The sequence below is a fragment of the Hyposmocoma kahamanoa genome, unplaced genomic scaffold (genome assembly GCF_003589595.1).
Source record: "Hyposmocoma kahamanoa isolate Upper Pololo Valley unplaced genomic scaffold, ASM358959v1 224, whole genome shotgun sequence".
Taxonomy (NCBI): Eukaryota; Metazoa; Arthropoda; class Insecta; order Lepidoptera; family Cosmopterigidae; genus Hyposmocoma; species Hyposmocoma kahamanoa.
This window is the reverse complement of record NW_020653743.1, coordinates 10,440,626-10,460,269: the sequence shown is the minus strand read 5'-3', so window position 1 is coordinate 10,460,269 and position 19,644 is coordinate 10,440,626. Positions and strand designations below refer to the sequence as shown.

Here is a 19,644-nt window from a genome sequence, read left to right as displayed (position 1 = left end):
CTTGAGACTTGGCTGGATTAACCAAAAGGCCAAATGACTTGGCCCATAACTGAATGGCAGACAAATCACAGTTGATAGACGCAATTGCCTCCGCTACCTCGCCCACTTCAAAATTACGATAAAGCTGAAGATCATCAGCATATAAATGGAAGGGAGAAGAAATGACACGGGAAATATTATTAATAAAAATAGAAAAGAGTAAAGGAGAGAGTACGCCACCCTGGGGCACACCAGCAGTTAAGTTAGACCAAGATGACGAGCCATCATTGATTTTCACGCTCTGCTGGCGACCGAAAAGATACGAAGAGAACCAACTTATAATAGGAGAGGGGATATTAACAGCCTGAAGGCCACCAAGAAGAATGTCGAAGTTAACAGAGTCAAAAGCGTTGCTGAAATCCAAGAGGGCAATGTAATTGCTACGACACACCTATCCGTGCAGTAGCACTGCAACTGTTACGGATAGGTGTGTCGTTTACTACCCGACGCAACGACTTGTTCGTCCCGTCTCTTTGTACCTTAAGAAAAAAGTGTTAATAATCACTATTATTTCGAATAATAATTTTTTACAACTGCACCAATTGTCTCCAACTGCACCAATTGTCTCCAACTGCACCAATTGTCTCCAGCTGCACCAATTGTCTCCAACTAGGGTTTTCTTGACTTCCAAGCCACGAAATTCACTCCTGGGTACTATCCAGAACACCCACACCGTAACCAGTTTACAAAAAAAGGGTGTTTCGAAATAGGTCCTATAAGGAATTGAAACCGGAACATTCTCAACTAACGCCTACAGTGCTAACAGTTGGAACATACCGAGCTCGCAAAATTTTTCCACTCGTCATTACTAGTAAACAAATATTGTTTTTAAAAATAAATACGTTTTGTTATTCTAAATTTAAATTACAAAAAAAAACAAACCCGTTTATTAATACAACATTAAAAACGTTCAAAATGTTCTATTTTTAAACTAACATATTTTAGATTTGTTATTAATTTTGTTTCGTCGAAATCGCGCTTGGACCACCGCCAAAAGAGGCTGTCCACACTTGAGAACGCTTGACCTAGTGCTATGTACGAGTACAGTCAGCCACAAAACATGTTAACATATTGAGTTAGCTTTTATAAGACATTAAACCATCAAATATTTAATGAAATAGTTAAGCAATGCTTGCATAAGTATGCAAGTGCGTATTGAAAATTTGAAATTTCGTTTATTTGTGTTATTTATGAAATATATTTTTTACTATTCATTATATATGTACACTTATATACAATACAATCAGTAGAGCTTCTTGTGAGAGTTCGTCCAGAAAAGTACAGCCACCATACTTCTACCGCCAAGCATTTTCATGCAAGCATTACTGCGTTTCGATTTCGAGGGGTAAAAATGCTGGTGAAACTACAGCAAGACGGGGGACGTGTTAACTTGATATCTCAAGGTGATGGGTGCAGTACCAGTGTCCCTCAGATCTCAAAGCTCTCAAAGTGTCCCAAAGCTCTTAGCAGCATTGCAACTGCTACGGACAGGCGTGTCGCTGATCACCAGGCGCACGACTCATTCTTCCCGTCACTGGATATTGTAAAAAAATACAGCTAGAGCGTTAATGTGGCTAGAATAATAGAAAAGATTACCGATAAGGTTTGTCTGCAGAGCTGTATTACTAAATAAAATGATGTTTCTTTTTGTTACAGATGCAATCGAGCGCAATTAACAAGCCACCTCAATAGCATTTTAATTTTCACGTGACAAAAGTTATCTGTGATCTCATTTTATCATTTAAGTACCAAAAAAACCCTCAAAAATCCGCAAAAAGGCGTCTAACTGATATTTAAAAAAAAAGAATTATCGAAAGTGGAATTTGAAACTTCGAACACGAGAGCGTAGTGTTGTACCGTCATGGATGACAGATAGTGTGGTTTAGGGATGGGATAATGTGGGGGTGGTTTGGATGGTGAAAATGCCTCATGCGCAGTCGAGTTCGGCTGCGAGCTCGGGCGGGGACGACCTGGGCTCCACGGATGAGGTCAAGGTCTTCAAGGACGAAGGGGACGGAGAAGACGAGAAACGGAGTTCCGAGAACCTTCTTGAGGAGAAGTCCAGTCTCATTGATTGGACTGAGAGTGAGGTAAGTGCGCATTATTTGTAACGTTTTTAATTTGTGCATTGAATTGCATATCATCCAAACGATTACTGGAGATTCTTACCCGAAGTATAGTACACTAAAAATATAAACTCAAAAATATTACTTATTTTTTTAAAGTTGTAAATAAGTTTGTTTACCCAATAAAACAAGAATTGAAGTTGAGTTTAATCCGACAGTCGAATTTCTTAATGCACAACAACTTCGAAAGAATAACCCAAAATTGCGGAACATTCAAACAAATGTTACGATAAATACTTTTCGAAACATCTCCAAAAAGCAGGGAGGCGTAAATATTCGAGCAAATCGATCGATTCAATCGGAAATCGTAATCGAAATCGAAACTCAGAAAATTGGTACAAAGACCATTGTAATGGCATCACGTACGATAATCGTCGCAATTATGACATACACGGGAGAATTGCTAAGTATAATCCAATATTTATACGAAGCGTGACTCTCGTGCTTTCTGTACAAATCAGAGTTCTCTATCTCTCTCTTACGTGCAACTTTTTAGGAGAGAGAAAAGGATGTCATTTTTCGTAGGTGTCCAAAGTAATGTTTGCACTCCCTCGCCTCTCAACAGGTAGAATCGTCGACAAAAGCCAGTGGGAGTCTGTTTATTATGAGAAATACCTGCATGCAGGTAGATATGCATTGTGAACGCACCCCCTTGTCGAATAATGGAGTTTTCGGAAATACAATGAATAAGTAATTTATGTTGGGGAACACAAATGTTTTTATATTTTCGGAAACGTACCTGTGTGCTTTTTGGGATATTTTTTTTCCTCTTGTTTTGGGTTCTGTTTAGTTTCGGTCTTTTGCGGTTGTTGTTGTTTGTTTTACGGGCAATTTGCGTTACAGTGACATGTCTATCGGTGCTAGATATTATCTACAATGCAAAATATTCGTCTGTCTCAATTTTGGCGTCCATGCCAAGCATACTAGAGGGAGCAAATATGTCTACGACTTTTTTAATATAATATATTTGTACGGTCGACTTAGGGCGCGTTCCCATTATGTCATGATGCAGTTTAAAGTGTCGTGGCTTGTATATTTAAATGAAGTTGTTCACATATCGTACAACATGATTAGCTGTCGTTCTCGGCCTTTTTGACGTTAGAACGACAGACTGTCGTAGCATTTCCGGCGATAAATAAAACGTCACAATAAAAATGTGACGGTAGATAATCGGAGCTTCAAACGATTCTGTCGTTCAAACACGACGACAAATCGGTTGCCTTGAGCCGATAAATTGTCGTCACGATTTAGTGGAAACAACTAGACACAACAGTGGTTCAACGATAAAAGAAACGTGCACGACACAGTCACGACAGATAGTCGTGATATGAGAAAAGGTTAGACGCGACTATCGTCCAACGATAAATAAAACGTTACGACATAATGGAAACACGCCCTTAGAGCGTGTACCCACACGACGACTTTTAGCAGCGCGGCTTAAGCAGCGACACAATCGCGATGCAAACGCGATGTACGTTTTTAGTGAGGCAACATAAGCAACTGCATCGACGCAGTCGCGTGTCTGCATATACGCAACCGCCTTTAAATCGCTAGTGTTACTATGCAATTGCGCGTTTGTGAAACGCGCGTTTGCATGGTTAAAAGTCACCGTGTGTAACCACTCTTAATTAAGCAATTCTTCTATTATGCTTAAAATTATCTGCGCAACCAATCGGACATAATGAGGTCGATTCCCGTCCATTCTAATGAATATTTATAAATGTTCCGAGTGTGTAAAAATTTGATACTTTTTTACGACCTCCGCTTTTACAAGATCGTAAACTATATCGGAATTAGCATTAAAAGCAAGCGTTGGAAACATTCCTAATCATTCCAGAAATACAAAGCGTTGAGTGAGAATAATAAATGTTATGAAAAACATGTAAAGAAGTTTTTGAATAACCGATTGCGTAAAGCGGAACTCAAAACGTTGCCTACAAATGTTATATCGTCATCTAATCTGTTCATTCAACAGTTGTTCTTAGTAGCAAATTCAAACTGACCAATAATAATAATCACACTGAACATAGCTCCGCACTATGTTTAGTGTGTGCGTTTTGCAGCGGGTGCCATGGACACACATTTAGACAATCACAAATTACACCCAAACTCACGAGAGAAATAAATGTAGGCCATACATATATTTCTCCCGGCCTGGGAATCGAACCCAGGACATCTCATGGCAGTTCGGCATGGTAACCGTTCGGCCACAGAGGTAGTTAAAATAGAATAAAGAATATACATTGTGTATTTGTGTAAATTATAATAAAATCAACACAACAGTGTTACTTAAAAGAGGCGTAATTGTGTTAAAGTTTAAAAGTGTAAAATCGTACAAAAAGATTTGAACACAAATATGCAATTTGTTTACAAAAGTATAAATCTCAAAAAATTCAACACATGCTCTTATACCTGTATATTAAAGACAAAATTTGAAGTTCTTGTTGTTCGTCAACTGCCCAAAAATATGTGCTTCGCCGAGGCTATTCAATTCATTGTGATGCCATTGAATCATGTCTACAAATACATGGAATACCTTCAATAGCTCTCCGCAATCTACCTGAAGTTGACACCTGCTGATACCATAGTCATATTTTTTTCTCTTAAATTGTAGCGCCGCATGAAGGCAAATTTAACTGCCTACTGGGAAAAATTACCATTAATTTGAGTAGACATTTTTGTGGCATAAATTCTAAGACCACCTCAGATGTTTTTTTAAAGGCTTGCCAGTTAAGTTACAATCGTCGCCATGTTGCAAAATACTTAGAATAATAACGCATAGAATGATAGTTTCATATCAAACGAACTGTCACAAGTGAGGCAAAAATCAAATTCATGTAGGCTAGTTTTAGTAGTAGGTTAATTTTCGGTTTTAGTGAATATTTATATAAAAATACAAGTTGAAACGCGTTACTTCCTTGTGGAATGTGATGTTAGTATCTATTTTATGTTTGTCTGACGTATTTTTACACTCATTTACCGCACATTTCGTCATTTTTAGCTAAAATTCTGGAACTGTTCGCGGTGCAAGTTGACCTTGAGCAATGAAGGCCCGCCCGCTCGTGTAGGCCCATTGGGAGCGCTTCAATTTGCCTTAGCGTGTGCGGGCTAGGTTTCTATGCGTTATTATTCTAAGGCAAAATATTTACAAACTTCTATCTTCTACCAATAGAGAGACTACTAATCTGCCCTCCTTGTCATAACTAACGCATTTGCATTTTGGTAACTTTCAAAATGTTTTTTTTTTTCTTTGAAATATTTATTACGCTGATTTCGCTTAACAATAAAACTGAAACCGCTTATAGGGTTGTTAATCTCGTTTCCTGATCCCAAATATGTTAGTAACTTAGTTTCGCCAAAAATATCGTTTCTTAGCGAGATAAATTAGACACCTACTGTACATTTTCGTTAAGAATGCAGTAGACATTTCAAAGCGCGGAAGAAAAAAAAACAATGGAAGTGCCTTAAGCCTCGATTACTATGAGAACCGATGTCGCCAAAACTAACACATTCTTAATTTGAAACACTACAAAATCTTGATCTTGATTGGTTTCTTGTAACAAACAAATTATTTCGATAAACAGAAAATTTATTAAAATAAAACTTTCCGATGATATGAAATACCACCACTGGTAATTTTTTTTAGTGCGGCTGTCGTTTTTGCACTCCAAAACAGCACAGTACGGCAGCGCAGTATGTCTCTAGGATTTTAGACAATTTGCACGAAAGAATGACACAACCACACCATACAAAGCGAAAATGGCGGACTGAGCTCAGATAGATCTTTCGAGATCTATAGTTAACACGCGTCAAACGCTAATTAACCATTTCATTTATTGTTCTGTGTTTCAAAGTAATCAGTTCATGGTTTTTTATTTATGAGTATTGCAGACAAATCACATTCGTATATTCAAACTTATTAGAAATAAGATCTGACTATACCTACCCTTCAATCAAACACAGCATTGCTGCTTTGCGATAGAAATAGATGATACAACCTTCACTCAAGCGGGTTCCGCACCTTACCACCAGTGTTGAGTTTTACATTAAATTTTGCACAATAAAGCAAAAGATAACGGGAATGTAGGTGTAATGTCTGACAATTTGTGGTTAGCAGGAATTTATGGCAGGATTTGTTACTTGTTTTGTTACATTTCTACATAGTCTGTGGTTAGACAACGTGTGACACACTATCGTACACAATCTATTTGTAAAATAACTTTAAAGTGTCTTTTTTAGAATTAATAAGTGATTTGAACGTGCTTGCGTCCTTGAACGATTGTTTATCGAGTGCGTGTGTGCTATTTAAGCATTCTCGTATAACTATTTGATAAATAACTAAAAAAAGAGTTACCAGTTCCATCAAGTTCGGACCGCAACGGAAATCGCCTGCCATCGACTTTTTCTAGACACAAGTGGAATACATCTGACCATATAGGCTTATTATCCTCTTAGTGTCTTCAATATCCTGCTACTTGAAATACATTGTACTTTGTAAGTTCTTATAAATCGATACTATCTCAGCTGGAATTCAAATTTTTCCCATACTGGATCGGTTTTATTGCACGTGTCGAGCGGCAGGGACACACGGGCTTTATTTTAAAATTTATTTTTTTCAAACGAAATAAAAGCCATTTGGAAATTGTATATCCTATACTATATGTGTTCTATTTAGTTCAGTTGACATAAAAAAAAAAATGTTGGTATAAATGTAAAGCACGTTTGTGTTTATTTTTTCTATCATGATTTTCGTGTCGTGTTTTCGCACCGTACACTAATCAGTGTATATCCTCAATTTTCCTATATATTTTTCCAAAGTCATTGATTCAACAATTTCACTGTTATGCGGAATCAACCAAAGCCGTTTGAGGTTGTATTGACTCTTAACGAACGACAAGAAAAAGTATATGTTGTCCCTAATGTCCTTTTCACAACAGGCGTTGTCAATTATTAGATTTTTTTATGTTAACAAATGACGGGACGTACCAGTCGTGCACCTGGTGGTGTATCTTGCAAAAATCTATAATTAAAAAAAATATGTAAAACACAGATACGTCAGAAAACGACTGAAAACAAAAAATTGATATAGAAATTCAAAGACACTTCCGATTTGTTCCGACAGTGAGAGCCAGCGAGATGTGAGGGTAATGATTGGAAAAAGCAATAATAATTACGTAATTGTACCTATAAAGATTTTAGATATAACCTACGGTGTCCCACTTCTGGGCAAAAGATTTCCCCTGAATCCTCCACTGCTCCATGTCCCACACTCCTCAAACCCGTCGAGATCGTCCTTCTCGGCGGGCCCCGCCTAAATGACTGGCATTGTCTATGTGGAGAGTAATACACCCAGGTTCAAATCGTTGACCGGATGCAACCCAAGAAGTCGGTGAAAGTCGTCACTCCTGACGTGCCGAAGGATGGAAGGCGACGGAGCGACACGGTTGTTTTAAGAACAGTAAAGTTTATGAAAGAGCTCGTCCAGGGAAGTACTGACACTTTACCTATTTCTGCCGCCAAGCAGTAATGTGCGTATTACTGCGTTTCGGTTTTGAAGGGTAATCGTGAAATTACAGGCACATGGGACTTCTCAACTTATGTCTAACTACATATATATCTAATATGTGTAACTTATGACGAGCGCAGTGGCAGTGCACCTCAGGTCTTTGCGATTTAAAGCTCTGAATGGCACTAAAACTGCAATGGACAGGCGTGTCCCTTACCACAAGATTTGTTCGTCCTGTCATTTAGTGTCAAAAAATATTTATAAAACCTTCGTACCAGAAGATCGGCAACAGCGTCTCATTGTGTATCGTTAAAGCCTTACCCTTACTCTAGCCATTGTGATAATGACTAAAACTCCTTTAGAAAGCCCAGTATCTTGCAGTGGACTATTACTGGCTTGATGTGACTTAAATCAATAAGTCTTGTTTTACTACAAATCACTAGCGATTAGCCTAGTTAACTCCTCAGGCCAAGGCAAAAGAGTACCAGGACAAACCTTCACGCATTGCACTTCAATCTCACCAAGATAAATCTCATTTATAATTCATAAAGGGCCTATACTCCGCCCCTGTGCGATCCTTTAGATATTGTTTTATGTACAGTCGATGAATGAAATAGTTGGTCACTTTTGAGATAAATCATATTTACACGTTACAAAACGTAATTTCGGTTTTGTTAAACGAGTCACTACTTCGCTGCTTTTATGTAATAACGAAGTATTCCAGAATACTATAATTTTGAACAAAGCATTCAGCGACAAGCAGAGCAAAGCAAAGCTTTAAAAAGAATAAAGCACCCTCCATCTTACGTAAGTATAGAAAAAATTTTGACATGTGTATAGCATCCAATAAAACACCTTTCTTAACCGACTTTACAAAAGATGAGATTCTCCATTCGACTGTATGTTTTTTTTTGTATGTATGTTACGCGAACTTTGTGAACCAATTTTGATGATTCTTTTTTTGTTGGAAAAAGGGAGTTACCCTCTTTCCAAGATGTGGTCCCATTTAAATTTTAAGAAAGTATTCCACCTCTAAGGGCGGCAAACTAGGCGATGAATAACTTTTGCGGTCGGGTTTTTTAGCACTCCGTACTGAGATTATTAATATATATATATATATATATATATATATGCATAAAACACAAGAGTCCTCAAGGAGCTTAATATTTTATAACATTTAACATAGTAGGTATTAGACGTTTTTAGTTGTACCTATTTTTAATTCTACACATTTGTGTAGATCTTTAGTCATATAATATACATGCAATGGTGAATTACTATCTTCAAATCATCCAGTAGTCAATTTCTCGGACTGTACATGTTATTAATTTCACAAACCATATCGAGAGGTGCGTAGGCGCAACCTATACTTCCTAATTACGATCGAACTGTGTGTTTTTGCACGTGGGCCGTTGCATTGGCCTGCATACGGGTGCAATTTGTTATTAAGTTGATACGCATTGTTATATAAGGTCACACATAAAGCGATTACTTAGTTGTTATGCCAAAAGAACATGCACATTGTTTGTTTCTATGCAATCAAAATTATGCACTTCTATAGTCTCTTTTTTATATCACGTTTTGTGGTTGGCAGTTTTCGTAAAATTTTGAATAGTCATGTAGTTGTTGTGGACAACTTTATCGATAGATTGTGAAAGAAGACGCAATTGTGCAAAAAATATGAATAGGGAAGGTAATGACGTTCTAGTGATTAATAATTGCGTTATTGCATTCTTTTTTTTCACAGTTAGCCCTTTAGTATCGAAATCAACTCTTGAAGTAGAGACGCACGTTCTTATTCGAATTATTTCCTTATTATAGACTATACAATCACAGTTATAACACAGATGAGTCTAGTTAAAAATAAAAATTTGTTTATAAAGAACTGCAGAACTGTTTATTTATTAAATCTTTGCGACCTTGATGGCCCAGCGGTTTTCAGTGTGGGTGCTGTTTGTGGAGGTTCTGGGTTCGATTCCCGATAGGTGGTCCTATTTTGGAAATCTTTTTAAATTTGTTCTGGTCTGGGTATTGTGAGTTTTTTTTATAATTTACAGAAAAATAACAATATTATCGAATAAATCAGTGTTTATTATTATTAATCATCTATTCTTGCAATGCCTATCCTTCGAAATTAAACAAAACAAAACTTGGTCCGATGTAAAAAGCCTAATAAAAGAAGGACCAGCCGGACACTGTTTAATTTGGCCAGACATAGGCTTTGTCCGAATGGACAAAGCCTGACATAGGCGTTTCGGAAATAAATAAATAAATGGAGCTGCCATAGAGTTACTAGGTGTTCACCTAGAAACTCTATGGCTCCAATTCCATTTCAGCTTCTTTATCTACAAACCAACATCACATACGTTGGTCTGATCTCAAAGTAACTAAAACAGTTGTGTTATGGAAGTCGGTAACAACGACGGTACCACAAACACCCAAACCCGAGACAATGTAGAATCTAACCTGGGACCTCGGAGATCACGACACCATGAAATTCGATATGCAAGCCACTCTACTACAGAGGTCGTCATAAACCATGGTACTCAACGATTCCACACACTACCTTATTTGTCTTGAAGTACTATAATTAATTGTCCTGATTTAATTTTAACACCTTACAAGATATGTATGGCGTAACTTGTCTGACTATTAGCCTCAAATAGTTTAAATAACTAACTCCAAATAGCGACGATTAATAATTGCTAATTAACCAAAACGTTACCAAGGCTAAATTCATTGGATTTCCAGCCAATACTAAGCTTTAATAGTAGTACATACACACACGTAGCACACCGGACCGCCATTGCTTTATTTTTTTTATTAAAAAAAAACGATGTTCAACGTTGTGCATAACAGCTATTTGCCGAGTTTTATTGAAATCAATTTTCGAAAAATGGTTTTTTTTTAGTACATAACGGTTGCAGTGCCACTCGGAGCTTTCAATCTCAAAGATGTTAGGGGCACTGCCTCTGCGCCCGTCACCCTGAGACATAAGATGACAAGTCCCATGTGCCTGTAATTTCACCAGCAGCCTTACCCTTCCAAACCGGAAAGCAATAATGCTCACATTATTACTTGGCGGCAGAAACAGATAAGGTGGCAGGCAGTACTTCCCTGGACGAACTCTTTCACAAGGAGCTCTACTGCTACTTACATCCAATATACCAGAAAATAGCCGTCTTTAGATATGGAATATTTTCTTTAGATATGGAATATTTCTCAGATGTAGAAGACCCTAGTCTTTAAAATTAAAAAAAAAAATTGTAAATTATGAATGCGTACAAATGTTATATACAAAGAGCAACCCCTAGAGTTAAGAAACTCTAGGGGTTGCTCATTCTTCTCAGGGGAATCTGCCTTACTAATGAGCGGTAGAGTTTTAAATATAAATTAAAATTGTTTAATCGTGCCAACCTTGTTTCCAACAAAAAAAGAATCATCGAAATTGTCTCACAAACGTAACATGATACACACAACAATGCAGTCGAATTGAGAACCTCCTCCTTTTTTTTAAGTCGGTAAGAGATAATAAAACGGACTTGGACTGAGACATATGTAAAGCACGAGTATGTAAGGATTATAAACCAACGATATCAAGGTTTAATTTTTGATGGCGCATTTTATCAGTTAATATTTCGTGATGTGGTTGAGTGACGTGGGATCTAGATAGAAGACAAAAGATTTAGGCCACAAGTCTGTCACAATCTGGGTTTTGACTGCAATTTTAGATCGAATTTATTCTTTATTTGCTAAGTAGTGTTTGTGAAACTTGTGAATGCCAACTCAATTACTAGAAATATTATCCGAAAAAGTTGATAAGACAACTTCTAGGATATACGAGAAAAAATCATTACCCCTCGTTTGGTATCACCGCAGTCGAGCAGAAAAGAGGACAATCACCACCATCGTCACATTGAGGTCTTACGGAAATCGAACGGAATGCTTGTCCCGATGCTGTAATACAACAACATTGTTAGGAATCTACACACACACATATATCATTACACCATCATCCAGTGGCGTAGGCAGTGAGCCAGACCTCTCTTTTCGAAAATCCTGATGTACCTCTACTTCATTTTGTCGCCTATTTATAGTTTTTGGAAGCTAAGCTACATAGATGAATGAATATAAAACCGAACCCCATAAAACGCAGGACATTGCCCATGCGCCCGCGCAGGATGGTGCTATATTTAGCGAACAGCGTGGCGTTGTCTCGACGTCCGCTTCCCGTCTTCGGGACTGCTCGGAGCATAAAGATATGGCTGAAATATATCTAAGTTCAAGCTTAAAATTTGCTTAAAATAGATTACACGTAATTTAAAAAAAATTAATAACAATTACTAATATAATTATAGCTCAGAATAGTTTGGTTTGCAATATTATACATACCTGATTGATAAATTAACCTAGAACCTGTAAAGAGCCCGGAATGTTGATTTGTTTGAAAAAAAAAATAAATATACGCGATTTAGACCCAAAAAAAAAAATAGTTTCACTCTATGCATTATCAAGTCATTGTGATTTTGATTTATTCTGTTCAGCCATAGTTAGCGGGAAATGACCAAACATCATTTTGACCCGTCACCGATTGACGATGAGTAGTAGTAAATTTTTTCGTCCTTCGGAACAGGTTACAGCGTCTAATTGGCCGTATTGCCAGATCTTAGATTGTAATTTTTCTTCAATAGTTTAATTTTATTACATTTTTTCGCGGGAAATCGTTATATATCTTTTTGGTGGCCATTTTGAAACTCCGCGATTGACGATGACCGCCATTTTGAAAAAACTCGGTTCCAAAGACGACCAATATCGAAAAAGCATTCTTTATTGAACCGCGCGAAAAGAGTTTTTTTTTTTCGTAAAAATTGGCTTCCTTTTTATAACTTCTGCTTATTTTTGTGCTATCATTTACCGATGTGCGGTTTTGTATAGTACCTAAGAAATACAAGAAATACACAATTTATATTTATACAGTTCATATATTAAATTCGCATTATCTTAAAATATCAATCGAGTCAAACGACTCTTTCCGTATGATTGTCAATTCTCTTCGCGTTATGACGTCACCGACCAAGAAGTGTAATAAAGGCCATATGTTAGTCTTGGAAGAATCGTTGTATACGTTTCGTATTCGTCTCGGATGAAATTTAGCCCTTTAGGAAGTCTAAAGTACCTTTCTACCGAAGCTCTTTTTCCCAGCCGTATTTTTTCTGTTCTAAATTGTGTACGTACGCAATCATGCAGCGCCCACACTAGCCCATGTAGTGCCCGGGTGCAATCAATACTCTGGCGGCTCTGGAAGGTATGCGATCAAAATGGAATACTTACAGTTATATTTTTCCCAGTTTGAGTGCACATGGTGCAATTATAAATGTTGGGAAGCAATGGCCCGTTTACTTCGCTGCGCTGCGAATGATGCAGGAGACGTCGCGAGCAGCGCTCAACGCACACCCTGCACCACAAAAGTAAACCGGCACATTGATCACGGCATGTAAAGAGCCCGAAACTTTGGAATGTTTGACTTAACATAATTTACACGAGCCTTAGAACTCGATAATAATAAATGATTAAGTTTTAATGTCCCAAACGATATGATTACGTGATAAATGAAATGTGTTGCTTATAAAGAAAAAAGCGGTCGTCTTTCTTTATGAAACCAGTCTGATCCATTTGTTCATAACAAGTGACATAGTCAATGAGTCAAAAGAACACGAACACTTGTTCTAGTCTAGTCTGAACCGGCCTCTGTTAGTCTTCTAAAAAAGGCCATAATATTAAGGTTACCCAATACCGTAAACGTGGAAGCCCAAATTGTAGACCGGAAGTGTCGCGAATAATGTCACTCGTAAAAACGCGATAGATTCGAGTAGTCTAAGCGAGTTACCGAAGGACCAGGAAACAACTGTAACCAGACGCATAAGTAACAATTTGAAATTTATTTCAATACCTTTGTAAGTGTCGTCACGCGTTTCTTTTTCTGGTCTATCACTGTGTTATTGTTTGGCATAAAGTTACGCTTTAGGAAACCGCCACACTTATCGACACGGTATTGCATTAAGCTGATCAGAAAAAGCTTATTATGCGTTTCGTATCTGCACCTACGCTTCGACTCGGCACAAGTTAACAACGAATCTGTTTCCTGAGAATTTCCGATCGCGTTCGTACGCAGTGGAACGGTAGCATCAACTACTAGCAGTAGAGCTACTTGTGAAAGAGTTCGTCCAGCGAAGTCTTGGAATCATACCTATTTCTACCGCCAAGCGGTAATATGAGCACTACGGCCTTCAGGTTTCAAATGGGTAAGGGTACTGGTGAAATTAAAGGCACATGGCACTTGTCAATTTATGTCAGGGTGACAGGCGCAGTGGCAGTGCCCATCAGATCTTTGCGGTTCGAAGCTTGAGTGGCAATGCAACTGCTATGGCTAGGCGTGTCGCTGACTATTTGGCGCATGGTTTGTTCATCCTATCACTTGGTAGCATAAAAAAAAACTACATGGTCACATCGAGCTGATTTCGCACCGATAAGTATGATAACTCCATAATGGTGACAATGTAGGATAGAGATACTAGTGCAGGTGATCACGAGCACTCATGTAAAACGAGAATCTTAATGTTATTGAAGATTAGGTGTAAAAATGTGGAATCCACTAGCTTTTGCTCACAATGTAACCATTTCGTAAGTTCACAAAAAATCATGACTTACAATATAATAATAGTAATAATAACGCACACACTCACACAATGTAAACTTAGTGCTCTGCGCACATTAGGTCTTGTACTTTAGTGCATACAGATGTGTTTGACGCTTAAACGATCGCGATTGTTATTTTCACAACTTGGAAACTGCACAGTTGTTGTTTCTGTACGTTTGCGTATATGCAAACACGTATAGGTTTAAATGTGCCAGCCTGTAGGTGTCGATTATTAGGTTCCTTACCTATATCTATCGATATTTTTAGAGATCGTTAATTCTGGCACAATATGAGTGTATTTACATTTCGTTGACGTTTCAACTTCCTCCTGTACTCCTGTGGAATGAACATTATTAGACTAAGACTTAACTCTTTGCCTACTATGACAAAAATTACCTTGAGCTTTCTACATCCGAAACTGGACTGTGCAGACGCTTGTCTTCAGACTTCGTAAATATGACCATGTCTCCCAATTTCGTACACAATGGCTGCCGGTCCACTGGCGTGGAGGCCTTCACACACTTCCCCTTCTTTACTCTACTTTATTCCTTTACGCCTCTTTACCTTACAGAACGTTTTCTTTTCCACTCTGCCGTCCTCTTCAGTGCTCTTATACACTCATACTAAAAATCTCCGATTTTTATTTCAACTCTTTTACTATCTTTGCTATCCGGCTGTGGAATTCCCTCCCTGAGCCTATTCGACGATCCCCTACTCTTGATTCCTTCAAACGATGTATCAATGAACATCTATCTCCTTGACTCTAAGTTTCCTTTTTTCTCTCTAATTCCTTTATTTATTCCCTTATTCCATCATCATCAGCATATCGCAGTCCACTGCTGGACATAGGCCTCTCTCTCCCAATGCGCGCCATTTCACCCGGTCTTCAGCTTGTCGCATCCATCTACTGCCAGCAGCCTTTCGTAGATCGTAGCTCCAACTGACCAGACGGCGTCCTACGTTAAGTTTGCCGAGCCGTGGTCTGTCTTATTATTGTATTATCTATGAGTATACATGATTAGTATACAATGTGTAGTGTGTTTCTTTGAAACACCTCTATTTGAAGATATTCTTTGGTTGCATCACCATTTCCGACTCTTCAATTCCTATCCTAACGGTGTTTGTAAGGGTATTTAATGCAGTAAAGAATATTTCATTCATTCATTATTAAAAGCAACGCCGTTTTAATGTAATTGTTTATTATTGTGCTACTTTCGCATGATTGTATTACAGGAACAACTAATTATCAGATAAGATTATGTTGAAGGTTTTCTTATTGATAGATAACATTCCGTTTATAGTAATCATTATCCAAAATTGTTGTAACTAAATGCATCAATAATACTCCCTGGCTAACATTTCTCTTACGATTGCCTTTCTATGGCGTTTTTGCAACAAAAACAGCTGATGGTTCTCTTGATTTAGTCCATAATTTGATTGCCGACTTAGCACGCATGAGGGTCGTTAAATTCGTCACCAAAAATAACAACAAGCAACAGTATTCTTATTTTAATACCAAAGTCAACAAAAGTAGCGCGTGGCAAATAAATCACAGTACAACGAATAGTGTCCCAAATAAAATCTCAACTAGAAAATTTTATCACCAAATCAATAATGTCCTGTCTAATGCCGATAACATATCATATCTATTCCGTCCTGCCCTGAGCATAGAATACAAATAAACAGTAGAACAAGGTTAACCATTACTTCCCACGTCTCTTAATAATAATTATCAATACTCGTTTTAAAAAAAAATATGAAAAAGGTTCAAACCGTTTTGGAGAATTCTGTAAACTTAATACTAATTTGGATCAAGTGTGGTGCTCTGGAGGAGTCACTTTATTACCACAGTTGGAGTAGGCCTTACGTGGTATCTCATAATACATTTCTGCTTTCGCGCTGTGTAAACGTGTAAGTTCGTAATAATTCAGCAATACATGCTGAAATCCTTAAACGCTGGACTCAGTTTTCCCTTGATTATATCAAGCTTACACAAAATAGCTTACTCAAAAATACCACCTTAAATACTGTCCCATAAAACACAATATAATCTGTAACAGTGAGGCATAGTTAGGCTGTCCAAACACCGTTATCAAACCTTTGGATTTAAAAGGGATATGTTCGGTAGGAAATACATGCTGCTTCTGTTGACAAGTGTCGACGAACTTTGGTCAGTAGTTAGACGGTGTTTAGGAAAGCGGATATCCGCTTAAACATTAGGAACAAGTATATGTACATTTTTATGATCACCAAGTGACGGGGCGTACCTAGCCTTACGCCTGGTGGTAAGTTTACGCTTACCCATAACAGTTGCAATGCCACTCAAAGCTTTAGTACGCCAAGATCTGAGGGATACTGTCACTGCGCACCCTGAGACATAAAGTTGACAAGTCCCATGTGCGTTTAGTTTCACCAGCATCCCCTGGCAGTAGACATAGGTATGGTGGCTGTACTCTTCTGGATGAATTCCTTGCTTTGACAAGGACCTCTGCTGCTTGTTTTTATCGTATCGTTGCCCAAGGTGCGCGAGACTTAAAGGTAAGGAATAGTACGTCATGCTGGGGCTCCTTTTGTGGGGGGTTCTACTAAATAAATAAACAAACAAAAAACAAACCAATGTTTCGGGCTTTATAGGTTTCATGGCCAGGGCTGACTGAGGTAGTACAACTAATGTAAGTCAAAATTAAAAGAGAAAACCGAACAACTAGATAATTATAAAATTTATCAACATAAATGAACACTAACAATATTAAATGAAGCGGTATAAAGATCTCAACGCGATGAAAAAAAGCCTCCAAGTGAACGGTACGACTTAAAAGTGCGTCGACAAATTTAAGTACTTGGGATGCATTATTACCGGCACAAACCAAAAGGAGGATGAGATCAGTATTCGCATAGTAAACGCGCTACGATGTACAGCAGCCCTTCACAAAGTATTGGTTTCTAAGTTACTAAGCAGGACTACAAAGGTTCGTGTCTACAAAACAGTAATTAGGCCAATCTTAATGTGTGGGCGTGAAACATGGACACTGATACTGAAGGAAGTACATAAATTATTAGTGGCGGAACGGAAGATATTTTGAGATTCTTTTGAGAGATTCTGGGACCAATCAAAGGAGAATTTGAGAACTGGAAGGCCAGATTCAATAGAGAGATAAAAGAACTAGTGTCTGTTGGTTAGGACATGTGGAAAGAATGGGACAGGATCAAGCTGCCAAAAGAGCGTATTTGGAGCAACCTACGGGTCATCGTCCAGTGGGCCGCCTAAGATTTCACTGGAAGGATGAAGTCGCTAAAGACCTAAGGAAACTGAATGTGTCCGAATGGTGTCGGAGGCTAAGACCCACTCCGGGTCGCTGTGCCAGCGAAGTAGTATTAAATGTAGTATACAGTAGTGTTAAATGTTATAATTCTTATGACATACTGAAATGTATACTAATCAAATAGACCTATACTACAGCTCACCAGGTCCTCTCATAAGTAGTTTCCTTTGATTTAGCTTGAGTAGTAAACGGTATTCAATGTAGTCGTATAAAATTAATAGTGTCAAATGTTACAATAATGTGTTCTATGTGCGTGCTGGGAGGCAGTGTGTGAATTTAATAGAGAATTTGTTATAAATGAGACCGTTAATAAGTTCTTCTCGGTGTAATCCCACATAACACAACACAAAGAAAGATAATGATTTGCTGTACGGAAGTTCGCCGTAAACAAAAGTTCGATCAACCGCTGGCATCACATAAAAATGTGAAAGAATTTATATGGCTGAACATTATACATACATATATATACACAATACTACAATTAACTAAGGAATAAACAAGCAAAGATACAGCATGATTGCAGAGTATTTTTAAACAGCTGGAGAACGGTGGTCGTAAAACCATGAACATGCTGCGTTACAGCACTTTTACTGTCGTCTAAAAGAGCTTTATTTTATGTCTCGCTGTAGTTAATTTAAAAATAGGATCTTATTGTCTTCTTTTTAACCACAGACGTTAAAAATGTGAGGTGTTGTTAGTGTAAATTATTTTAGAATATTAATGTACGCCCTGAATAAAATAAGTCTTATTAATCTACGCATAAGATTTATTTAAGGGTAATTTTCAGGTTAGTTTTCTCTACCTAATTACGGCGGCAAATTTTATTATTTACATATGAGAGTAGATTATCGTGAAATATTAAATAATACTCCAGGATAATGTTCTAGAATATTTATATGATAGAAATTGCCAAGGAAATAAAATGGAGAACACTATACTGAAAATTGCCCTTAAACGTGTGTATTCTCCCTTCTGTGACCTCTGAACGACAAAACGCACATGTATAGTTTTATCAAATTCAATTATTACATATTCGAGATAAGCTCAAAAGGCACAAATGACATCAATAATCAGATTTTGTACCATAAAAAGTCATATTTGACATTTATTAACTTAAAAACACTTATATAAAAGGATTTTAAATAATAATGTACAGAACTGTGCCCTTATTATAGTTTAATTACAATAATTATTTCATAAATAACAGAAAAAAGACACAAACTATAATTTTGTCCTTTTGTTCTATTATAAGTCAAGTATTAAAAGCCACGTTTAAGTTAGTTATGCCCTTTATATGCAGTAATAACATTTTTTATGATTTTTTCTAGTAAGTTAAAAGAGTAAACGAAGGTTATTTTTTTAAATGGCCAATTAAAATACAATGAAAGAGTCTCTATAAAGTGTGTCTTATGTATATGTAATATGTAGTAAAATATTTAAATTTTTTCCTCGTTTTTGAAGGGTGCTGGTAAAATTCCAGGCACATGGGACTTGTCAACTTGTCGCAGGGTGACAGGCGTAGTGGTAGTATCCCTCAGATCTTTGCGATTTGAAGCTCTAAGTGGCACTACAACTGCTATGGACAGGCGTGTCGCTTAACACCAGGCGCACGATGTGTTCGTCCTGTAATTTTCTATCATAACAAACATTTTAAAATGTTTAATTAAATTTGCTGCTTTTTTCTTTTGAAAGCAGTATTCATCTCAAGTGTTTGCTAATATCATTCCGTACATCATACCCAGTACTCATCAAGTATACTATAATTCCCTCCTTGTCATAACTGACGCATTTGCATTTCTGGAACTTTCAAGATATTGGCACCTAAAGTCTTTTTTTATTTGACCGACTTCAAAAAAAGGAGGAGGTTCTCAATTCACTGTATGTTTTTTTTTGTTTGTATGTTACGCGATAACTCCACCATTTGTGAACCGATTTTCATGATTTTTTTTGTTG

General features: G+C 37.4%; 1 protein-coding gene across 7 annotated transcripts in view; it reads left to right on the top strand.

Annotated features, from left to right (window-relative positions):
* The window catches only part of LOC113228233 (protein pangolin, isoforms A/H/I/S), a 255,470-nt gene that overhangs the window by 27,078 nt on the left and 208,748 nt on the right, over positions 1–19,644 (top strand). For all 7 annotated transcript variants that reach the window (XM_026461499.1, XM_026461496.1, XM_026461498.1 and 4 more), the window contains exon 2: positions 1,696–2,129. In XM_026461499.1, the coding sequence (XP_026317284.1) occupies positions 1,953–2,129 (177 nt within the window). In that variant the 5' untranslated portion in view covers positions 1,696–1,952. The remainder of the gene's footprint in view (positions 1–1,695; positions 2,130–19,644) is intronic.